At 45.1% G+C, this 10984-nt stretch overlaps 1 protein-coding gene across 1 annotated transcript; it reads left to right on the plus strand.

Annotated features, from left to right (window-relative positions):
- Positions 1–2190: 2190 nt before the first annotated feature.
- On the plus strand, positions 2191–3693 carry LOC139223154 (histone H2A.Z). Its single transcript, XM_070855125.1, has 5 exons — positions 2191–2254; positions 2538–2615; positions 2782–2895; positions 2998–3127; positions 3388–3693. Exons 1-5 carry the CDS (start codon positions 2252–2254, stop codon positions 3447–3449), a joined length of 387 nt encoding a protein of 128 aa, XP_070711226.1. The 5' UTR covers positions 2191–2251; the 3' UTR covers positions 3450–3693.
- Positions 3694–10984: the final 7291 nt, after the last annotated feature.

Here is a 10984-nt window from a genome sequence, read left to right on the forward strand (position 1 = left end):
GTAAAGAAAGTGGACCTTGAGTTAAAACCTTCTGTGGGTGGGGGGACTAGACTGGGGGTACAACTTTGACAGTGTTGAGATACAGTAACGTGTAGGGCATGGGTGGATTTCCATGATGGTCTCACATCCTTAGAAATGCCGGATATTACAATGGTGGGGCCGAACCTGGTTCATGCTCCCAAGCAGCTCATCAGCAGTCAAGACCTGATCTTAAACCTGTTAATACCTTCTGCTGGGGGTGTGATTAAAAGACGGTCCTGAAGCTGTAGGAGGAAAGTGCTTATTTGAAAGGTGGGAAATAGCAAAGATTTTAATGCATCACAACCAGTGGGACACTGAGACATTCTTCTGGTTTATCTGGGCCAGGGGATGGACAGGATGAAAAACGTCTTTACTTTCTATGTCTAATTGCTCCGTGGTCTCCAAATCAAATTCTAATAAAAATAATTCATACAGCACATAGAGATGGTGTGTGAGTTATTTTACTGTAATCTAATAATGATGTGGGGGTGAAATCAAGTGCATACAGATTACTTCTAGCTACAGCTGCTTCTCTCCTCATGCTCAGTCTCACATACCATAAGTAATCAAGTAAAAGCTCGTGTTCAAAATAATGAATTAGAAGCCTTAACAATGTGGCTGTGGTCTGTCTGTCTAAAACACACCGCTCCCAGATACAGGATGGGGAACAAATAGCACTACTTCTGACGTAATGGCTCCCATAGTAAAATCAGCATAATTAGATTTCCATTACCTTTATAATAATATTAAATACCTCCTGGAAACAACAGGAACTACTCCTCCTGAGTTTGGCTTTACATCACGAGGTTCCACTATCCATTAGACTTTTTTATTTGAGCACAAGATGTCAATGACGGGCTACGAAGCTACAGAAACAATATAGCCCTAAGACAAAGCTTTCATTGGCAGCACTCCTGATGGTCTAATGTAGGAATGTAAATGCATGTATGAACTGCTTCTAAGACTTGGCATAATATTTATCACTAGAATTTGCGGTCATGGTACAGTGAAGTGAAGCTGATGGAATAATTAGAGCACAGACTGCATGTGGAACCATGAGCATTGACTGTCCTCATGTGGCCACATTAAGAAACTACATCATGATGGATGGATGGATGGATGGATCTGTAAAAATATTCAAGTTGGCAGAAGATACAAGAGTGGACACACAGGTGTTATAATGAAGTGACAGCACATGGGATGGCCTCTTTTAGGAGAGGGGTGTCTGGCGGAATACGTTTTGAATATAAGAAAATGCCATAGATCAGCAAGAGAAGCACTAAAGTAACATGTACTTTAGATGTACAGTAGTCTGTTGTCAAATGTGTTTGTATAAAGATTTTACACACACAAAAATACTGCATGCATGCCAGCAAACACTAAGTTGGATGGAAAAGTTTTCTACATACAGAACAAATAATAGAGGAAAAAGCTGCATCCTGTATTCCATGCTCTCCCTGGCCCAGCAGCCAGGTGAAGCATCATCTGCTCCAGCTTGTACAAGAGGAATAAGGGGATACTCTCCGTCACCAGGCGGACACCTGGCCCACCAAAGTGGTCCGTAATCAGAGATTATGGGGCCCCCTCCCCAGTGGTAGTAAGAAATGTGAGTTTAGCGTTTTGAACGGCAGTGTTTCCCATGTGAACACAAGAGATTTTAATCATGACGATCGTGCCAAGTGTTGAGAATTGTATGCAGTGTTTTGTAATCTCAGCACAAAGCAGGAACTGTGCTTGTATTTCAGCAGAACCTGTGCAGGTGGTTGACACGGATCAGCTGTGTCAAGTAGCCCACCAGTGTTAGTGAGGCCTGATGATGCAAAAACTAAAGAAACTATTTATTTTCTCTCATATCCCAAATCCATTGCAGAAATAAATTACCTGCATCAGAAACAGTTTGTAGAATTTGTACTTATTTGTTTTGTTACCTTCAAAAATATAGGTGAAGATGGGAGAGATGATTTAAACGTCAGAACTATATTTCCCATCATTACTGAGCGGAAATGAACCACTTTTCCCGCAAAGTGAGTTATTTCGTTGCCAATTGGCTGAATGCTTTGGCAGGAAACGCATAATGGCCGAATATGATTGGCTGGTGCGTTCCCTGCAGTTACCCGGATGAAGACTGGCTATATGTAAGGGACAATCGGAAGCAGGACTTGTAGTTCAAACCAACAGTCAGTGGTCGGCTTTGTACAGCAGTGTTGGAAAGTATTTGGGGATTTTAAAAATGGTACGTATTTCATGTCGTCCTGGCGACATATCAGTTCGACACACTGACTATGATAAAGGTTCATGGGGAATAAACGTTAAAAGGCTGCAGGAGAATGTCAGTCATTAGCCAACTATTGACCGCGAGCGTTAGCTGTTGTTGTGTCTTAGCATACTAGCTAACCTGTCGCTCTTGGCTGGACAGGACGCTAAAAGCAGCGCTTAAACCTCCACCTTTAATCTTATTCCAGTGTAATGTGCCATGTGGTGACTCCAAACTCGGTAACAGTGTTTGCGTTTTTCAGGCTGGTGGAAAGGCAGGCAAAGACTCCGGGAAGACCAAGACGAAAGCTATTTCGCGCTCGCAGAGAGCCGGACTGCAGGTTTGTCCATAGAGATGAATTCATTTCCTCCGCTGTGCTAACACAAGCTAACGGTAACAACCAGGCGCCGGGCAGTGAGCTGGCGGCCGTCCCTCCCTCCCTCCCTCCCCGGCAGGCCACTGAACCCTTTGTCACTCTGCACTAACGCCCTGTCTTATCACTGCAGTTCCCAGTGGGTCGTATCCACAGACACCTCAAGTCCAGAACCACCAGCCACGGCAGAGTGGGAGCCACCGCAGCCGTGTACAGCGCTGCGATTCTGGAATACCTCACGGCCGAGGTAACGGCACCCGCGGTCCTCTACACCTCTTCAACCCCAAAGTCCTGTTGTGTACATTTCTGAACGATCGCTATCTTTTTTTTTTTTTTTTTTTTCGTCCAGGTCCTGGAGTTGGCAGGAAATGCATCAAAGGATCTGAAGGTGAAGCGTATAACCCCACGCCACTTGCAGCTGGCCATTAGAGGAGACGAAGAGCTGGATTCACTTATTAAGGCTACTATTGCTGGTGGAGGTAGGAAAAGTGTTCTGCAACCAACATCTAACCTCCATCACTACAGAGTGTAGTGGAGGATACACTTCCCACTTTGGAATTGTTCACGTTTTCATGATCAATGTATCTTTCAAATAGACAGTGTTGAATCCCAAGTGTCCTTCTACAATAATCAGACTTGTGCTGATTAACAGAGTTAAAGACTGTTCTCTCTTTCAGCTGAGACTGACGTCAGCGGTACATGTGTCGTGTCTATGGCTCATCTCTTCTTTGCTTCCTAGGTGTCATCCCTCACATCCACAAGTCTCTGATCGGGAAGAAGGGCCAGCAGAAGACCGTATAACCTGAAGTGCCGCTGAGTTCTGCATCACGTGGTTAAATGTCTTATGAAATTAGAACACCTTTTAGGAGTTATTTGTATGTTTGAGCTTGCATCTACTCACAGGGGTATTTTTAAAAGTGGCTTCAGAGAAGCTCTTTGTTTTTTTTGTTTTTTTGTTTTTCCCCTGGTGCTGCAGTTTTTGTGTCACTTGCTTTTGTGGCGTTTCCATGTTTAAAGTGGTGTTTTAATAAAGCTCTTGTTGGGTGTTTTGCAGTTTGTTTCTTTCAGTGACATCTTAATGAGCCTGTTTGGTAGGTGTTCAGTCTAACGCTCCAGTGTGGAGGGTGCAAATGTGTTTGGCTGTAGTGTTCTCACTTTGACACAATCCACCTCCAGCCACAGCTTGCATGCAAAACCAAAGGTTAGTGGAGGTTTCTGCTTTTTTTTTTTTTAAAATCAGTTTTCCACCTGACTGACAGGAAGTGGGAGAACCCTGTAGTCCCCCCTCCTTAAAGTCCTGAATAAAGACTGTAGTGGCCCCGTCAGAGCATTTTGCACTTTATCTATGGCTGCTTTATTTCATGAAGGCAGTTTGGCAGCACATGTTTCCACAGTGAGCTGGTTTAATGCCCTCTGTAGCCCGAGCAGTGCAGTAACGTACATTATCAGCCACTGAAGTGTGTTTCTATGTTTCCTGTTTTCTAGGCGACGTGTACATGTTGAGTCGCATGCTGAGATATAAAACTGAGGTTCCTGTGGTGTTTAGGAGATTATAGAGGTTATATTACACCTGACAAAGTTAACCGAAGGAAAATGTATAGAATGAATGGATCAAATTTCATTAAAAAGTTGAAAATGAAAATCTTTAACCTTCATGGTCTGGGCATGTAAAGTGTGTTTATTACCACCACTAGATGGCAGTGTAACACCATCACACAGCCCCCTGCTGGATCAAGTACCAGCCATGACCTCAGCTGCTCTGACACACAGCTGTGTGAGTGGGGGGTGGGGGGGTCATTGTCTGTGTTACCTGTATTTGCTGAGCATCAGGCTTTTTCTTATGAAGGTCTCCTTTGAGAATGAATGTCATCGCTAATTAAGAAACTCAAAAGCTTGATATGGATTCACAAAGATGAAAATACCGACTGGTAGGTCTGTACCAATCCAACATCCAAAAATGTATCATATTCTCCACAAGGATGATCCAGTTTCTCACATGTAAATGTTCAGTTCGATGTCAGACAGTATAGTGATGTACTGTAGATGGGATGCAGATGTGTGGTGAGGCCCATACCGTCACCAAATGACTGAGCTGAATGACTTTGGGTTGGTAGACACTGCATTACCTTCTAGGTCAATTTAAAGCTGCGTCGCACTTTGGCAACAGTGAAAGTGTTAGAAATTAAACTGTTAACATTTCCATGGGAAATTGTCAAAATCCAATCTGCTGATGAAGACCATGTGATATGATCAAAAGCTCCAGAATAGCTAAATGGACCTGGAGGTGAAATAATAATAAACTGTCAAGTCATCTGAGCACTTTGTAAAGGAAATGCAAATTATTATTTGGGGATAATTAATATATCTGTTGTGGCATTTGCGCTCATACAGAGGAGATCATTTACAGTCCCACCGTGAAACACCCCCCGAAGCCACTAGTCGTCGTTCTGGCACTTCTGCCTGGGTGCTGGGGAGAGTGAGAAGAGGGGTTTGAGTCCTGTGTCCTTTTTAGCAGGGAGGGGCTGGACCTGCTGTAGATGATGCTCTGTTCAGTGGGTCAGTCCTCAGGAAGTATGGGTGCTCGTGGATAAAGTCTGCAGAAGCTACAGAGGTGCACCCAGTTTAGCTCACCCTATGGCTGCCATACACCAGTTAGGTGAGAAGGTGAAAGGCCCCTCACTCAGGTTGGGTGTGGGAGGGGGGCGGCAGCTAGCTGTTCGGCTGCAGGTCGTAATAGTTGCTTGCTATTTTCGATTCTTGATTTAGTTTGCTAAATTTCCCCGGTTTCATTTAGCCTAAGACTCAGAAAGCTCATAAAAACAGTATTTTTTGCATCTATTTCCACCTCAGCTTAATGACTGGTTGGATTTGGGAACCCAACAACAGTTTACTGCAGGTACAGTATGATGGTGGGGGGTTTTCTGCTCAACCAAGAGCTTGATTAGTCAGGTCATAATTCTGACACCATCTCACTCTCCTGAGAGGCAGCAAATAAGCAGATTTCCCAAAATGTTGAGCGAGTGAGTCTTCTAACATCCTGGCTGTGAGGAGTTCATGACCACATGATGTGAGGCTGCCTTCACAGAGAACCTTCAATCTTTAACATCTTCTACGAGGAAAGAAAACGACAACTTTCCTCGTTAATTAAGCAGCGGTCGCACAAAAGGCTGGAGGAGTTTGTGAGACAAAAATTGTTTTCTTTTCACCCTTTCACCCTGTAAGTGAAATCAGATGTGACATTTAAAAATAATGAAGAAAACTTTTCAGTGTGACACAGACTTGGCTGGCACGCAGCACCGGAGCTGCTCTCGCTGGCTTGTCCGAACTAATCAAACATGCGGTGGGATGCTGGGATCCTTAACCGGACAAATGAGTCCAAACAGTACCTGGGTGCGCTCCTTACTGTGCCTCATTTATGAGGAAATAATGAGAGGAAAAAAAACAGGAGTGAAACTCCTAACGGCTGAGTTCAGCTGTGCTTAATCCTGAGGAGAGGTCAGCTCAGTCTGCCGGTCACTTTTCCTCCACTGATGTAGACGTTTTTCATTTTCGAGGGGCAGCGTGGTTCCTTTCAGTCTAGCTCTGGGTTCCTAACACTGTGGATTATTCCATTTTCTTTACGCAGAGAGACACAGCAGCCTTCTCGAGTCTCTTGTGAAGGAACAGTTCAACACGGAGGAAACACTTCATTTACTGCCAGTTTAAGAGAAAATCAATGTCAAAGTCATGGTTTTGCACTGAAGAATAACTCCAGTACTTTTAAACTTGGGCCATTTTGTCCCTGTGCTGGTGTCTAAGTGACGTTCCAAAGATGGTATCTCTGACAGGTGTAAGTGTGGAGTCACAGAGCAAAAGGCAAACAGCCTCACCTCCTCTGTCGCAGGCTGTATTTTGGCCTTTGTGGCAGCTCAAAAGAAAACATCCATAGAAAAAGTGGGTCTGCAGATTCATTCTATACTGCAGGATACGCTAAAGTCATGCACGATGCAGCATGAATAAATCCCTGTTTCTGTCGTCTGCACTGCCGTCCTTAACCCTGGAAGTTTTTGAGACCTCTACATCATCAGTGTGACAAACCTGATGCACACAGTCAGACACATGCAGTGCACAGATAACCCACCAGGGATCAGTCATCCACACACCAGAGGGCTTTAACTGAGACAGCCAATATATATATGGTGTATATGTATCAGTTTTTTTATTTGTCAGAAGGTTCAATAAACACTCCAGTTTCCTATAGTTCAGGTCTGGCTCAGGCCTTGGACCAGCCCCTAGTTATGCTGCTATAGGCTCAGACTGCCGGGGGACTCCCATGATGCACTGGGCTCCTCTCTCCTCCTCTTCCTCTCCATCCTGATGCTTCATGTCTCTTTAATGTCTGTTACTAACTTGGTATCTTCCCCGGAACCTTTCTGTGCTTTTCTCATCTCTCTGGTTCCTGTGGATCCTGGTCCTGGTCCTGGTCCTCCTGCTGTGGTTCTCTGGTTCCTGTGGATCCTGGTCCTGGTCCTCCTGCTGTGGTTCTCTGGTTCACAGACAGACATGTATGTGGCCCTCAGGATCTGTTTGCAGTCTTGATGCTAAGCTAGGCTAACCACATCCTGACTGCAGCTCCGTACTTCTTTCTTCTGTACATTTGACATTTTTCCAAAGATGGGACAGATGACAGGAAGTGGTGACATAAGGGAACAATCGTATTCATCAAAACGTGAAGTTACTTTAAAGATGTCACTATTTCCTCCCACAGTTCACAGTTAAGTGAATGAAATAAAATTGTTCAAAATGTCCCTTTTTCTTCCTTTGAATGTCGTCCAGCTCAGGTTCCCTTTGGATTCATGCATGTTTGCGTAGTTTCACCTGAGCTGTTGTGGACTAAGTGTCTGACATGAGGACTAACACGGATCAAAAGCCTCTCCAAAAGTCTAAATGGGTGAAATGAACTTCAGAATGTGGTCGGCTGAACCGTAATTAACCTTTGGAGTGTTTAACAAGCACATCTGTCTGCTCGGCTAGTGACAATTTATTTTGTAGGCTTGGTGAAAAGCGGAGTGCTAACGAGGCCCCCCCCCCCCCTCCAGCTCCAGCCAGGCAGGGCACCACTCAACCATTAAGTCAATTAAGAGTAGACCGAGGAGGGGGGGGGCTCCTTTTAATTTGGTTCTAATTAAAGTGCAGGAAGTGAGACAGCGGCTCTCACCTACCCTCCTTGTGGCTGGACGCTCCCTCCACTGCCCTCTGGAAGCCATTAGAACATCTGGCCTCACTGGATGGATTCTGCATTTGTTGGGTTTTACAGAGCTCAGAGCAGCAGGTCATCACAAGATAGGTGAAGAAGTTACCGTCTGCCAAGAGCTTCCACTGGTTTAAAACACCACCTATGGTATGTACCCTGTGTTTCACATGGATTTCATCAGCAGCTTTCAGACGTGAACCTTGTTTCACAGATGTTTAGTGGGTTTATAAAAAAACATTATGTCGTTAATAATGATTAACGACAGCAATAACAGGTATAATACAACTGACAGATGTGAAGAAGCCCCTGGGGCACTTTTGGGTAGGAACAGACCTAGGAACAGACCTAGGAACAGACCTAGTAACAGACCTAGGAACAGACCTAGTAACAGACCTAGTAACAGACCTAGGAACAGACCTAGTAACAGACCTAGAAAGAGACCTAGGAACAGACCTAGTAACAGACCTAGTAACAGACCTAGGAACAGACCTAGTAACAGACCTAGAAAGAGACCTAGGAACAGACCTAGTAACAGACCTAGAAACAGACCTAGTAACAGACCTAGTAACAGACCTAGAAAGAGACCTAGTAACAGACCTAGTAACAGACCTAGGAACAGACCTAGTAACAGACCTAGAAACAGACCTAGTAACAGACCTAGTAACAGACCTAGAAACAGACCTAGGAACAGACCTAGTAACAGACCTAGTAACAGACCTAGGAACAGACCTAGAAACAGACCTAGGAACAGACCTAGGAACAGACCTAGAAACAGACATAGTAACAGACCTAGGAACAGACCTAGGAACAGACCTAGAAACAGACATAGTAACAGACCTAGGAACAGACCTAGGAACAGACCTAGGAACAGACATAGTAACAGACCTAGGAACAGACATAGTAACAGACCTAGAAACAGACCTAGGAACAGACCTAGGAACAGACCTAGGAACAGACATAGTAACAGACCTAGGAACAGACATAGTAACAGACCTAGGAACAGACCTAGGAACAGACCTAGGAACAGACCTAGGAACAGACATAGTAACAGACCTAGGAACAGACATAGTAACAGACCTAGGAACATCTCTGGCAATGCAGCTCCAATTTGAAGTGAATGCTGCATAATGAATGAATGATGTAAACCATGTGACAAAAAGGAATAGAATAAGTTTTTGTCATTCAAAAAGGAAGCAGAATTCTTAGAAATGAAGACACACTCTTCTTCCTCCTCACCGCTGCTCTTTGAGTCTCTTTCCTTAACATTAAGAATATTAATACAACCATCACTTCGGCTGATTGATGATATTAGATGAAAAGGGCTATCGAACTGTTAATACAGGAAACCTTAGGAACGCTGAAGGAGACTAGAGCTGCTCAGATCAATCATTTGAGTTCCTTGCTTTGGTTTCGTGGCCTGTAAACACTCGGCTGTGTTCCAGTTAGTGCTCCACCACCACAGACGCTTCCTACTTGAGCGAGCAGCTCTGAAAAGCCTGCTGTGGAGTTATTTGGCAGTTGTTGGCATGCTGCGGCCAAAGTGTTTGCAGATCTCTGCAGCTACTTTAATAAGTCCATTGTTATCTATAGAACTGAAAGAGTGAGTTGTAATAAAGTTAAAGTAAATGATCATTACTGGGATTCATTTGATGGTGTTAACTGAATTTCTAAGTCACCTAAACATCAGTGTGGGTGCACTCATCCTCGTGCTGGTCGTGGAGAGGTGTCTTGTTGATTTCCTGTTGCCTTTCATAAGCTGCTTGATGAGCAGCTGCTTTGTTTTTGTCCTTCACCACACACACACAAAAAAAACACTCCCAGCACGCAACTGGAAGAGCTTGTCAGCTCAGCACCGACCACGCCACAAAGCAGATATAATGCTGGGTTTGATAACACAGTTCGAGAGAAAACGAGGCGGCCGCTGGGGGGAGGGCTGAGAATTGAAGTGGGTATTTTTCCTCTTCTTCCTTGTTCAAGTTCACACTCGGGTCCATCTGGTGGCAGGTGGTTCAGAGCAGCTGAATAGGCAGCGGTCCAGACTCTCCTCCTTGGCCATCACACATGGCTAACTTATCAGAACAGACACAATGAAAGCCGCAACGACACTCACCGCGCCTGTAATCTCTGTCAGGGATGAGACTTTGATTCGCAGATGCTTTCAGCACATTTGTGGACATTTTTTTTTCCTCGATTTTCCTCCTCTCCTTGCCTTTTGGGCTCTGTGGCGGCTTGGCATTGTGTGTGTGTGTGTGTGTGTGTGTGTGTGTGTGTGCTCTCACACAGACAGGGTGGGCTGGCAGGGGTCACGGTTCGCCGGCCCGCCTGGATCCATCAAGAGGAACAAAGCAGGGGGAGAAGGAGCAGTGCCAAACCCCCTGAAATCAAAGACCAGGTTTAGGACTGGGATTCGCTCCAAAAGGCTGGACCCATTTTAGTGGTGCAGGGGGTCTCGGGTAGCCGGGGGAGGAGGAGGTGGGGGGGGAAGGAGTTAAAAACAATAATCAAATCCACCACAGCGTCTGAGGACTGGGCCGGTTGAGAGGACCGGCTGAAGTCTCTGCGTGCAGCATCCCTCCTCGTCCCTCCCCCTTTGAAGTCTGCTTGCTTTTGTTCTTTACATAACTTGATCTGATATTTGAAAGGCTAATTTGTATGCAGTCTGTGAGCAGGGGGTGGAGGGAGGGAGGCGCTGCCACCCAGAATTCCACAGAGGAACTGACAGGAAGGTCAACACGACTGGCCGCAGGAGGAAACGGGGGACACAAGCAGGCCAAAAGCATATGATAAGTGTCTTTGAATTATTGCAGTTCTGTGCAAATGTGATGACAATGGCCGAGTCGTCAGGGAGCTAAAATCTCATTGTGAACAGACTCCCCACCAGCAGCAACAGCAACATGCTCCGAAGGCAAGCGGGAATAAATAGCTCTGATTTACACAAGCAGGATCCTCCGAGTGTTGTTCTTTCATTGTTCTCAAGTATTTTAAGTAATTATTCAGCGTCCTGTTCAGCTCCACACTCTGTTTGTGATTTCAAGTGTCTACGATTAAGTGGAATCAAAAAGAAAACGGAAACAGGTCTTCATTCAGAACCACAGCTGACAGA

This window comes from Pempheris klunzingeri, chromosome 23 (assembly GCF_042242105.1).
Source record: "Pempheris klunzingeri isolate RE-2024b chromosome 23, fPemKlu1.hap1, whole genome shotgun sequence".
NCBI lineage: Eukaryota > Metazoa > Chordata > Actinopteri > Acropomatiformes > Pempheridae > Pempheris > Pempheris klunzingeri.

Bases quoted from the DNA above. Each gene is read 5' to 3' on its own strand.
- LOC139223154 (XM_070855125.1), top strand. The intron at 2,896-2,997 runs GTAACGGCACCC...TTTTTCGTCCAG, and splicing joins TGGAATACCTCACGGCCGAG to GTCCTGGAGTTGGCAGGAAA. The intron at 3,128-3,387 runs GTAGGAAAAGTG...TTTGCTTCCTAG, and splicing joins GGCTACTATTGCTGGTGGAG to GTGTCATCCCTCACATCCAC.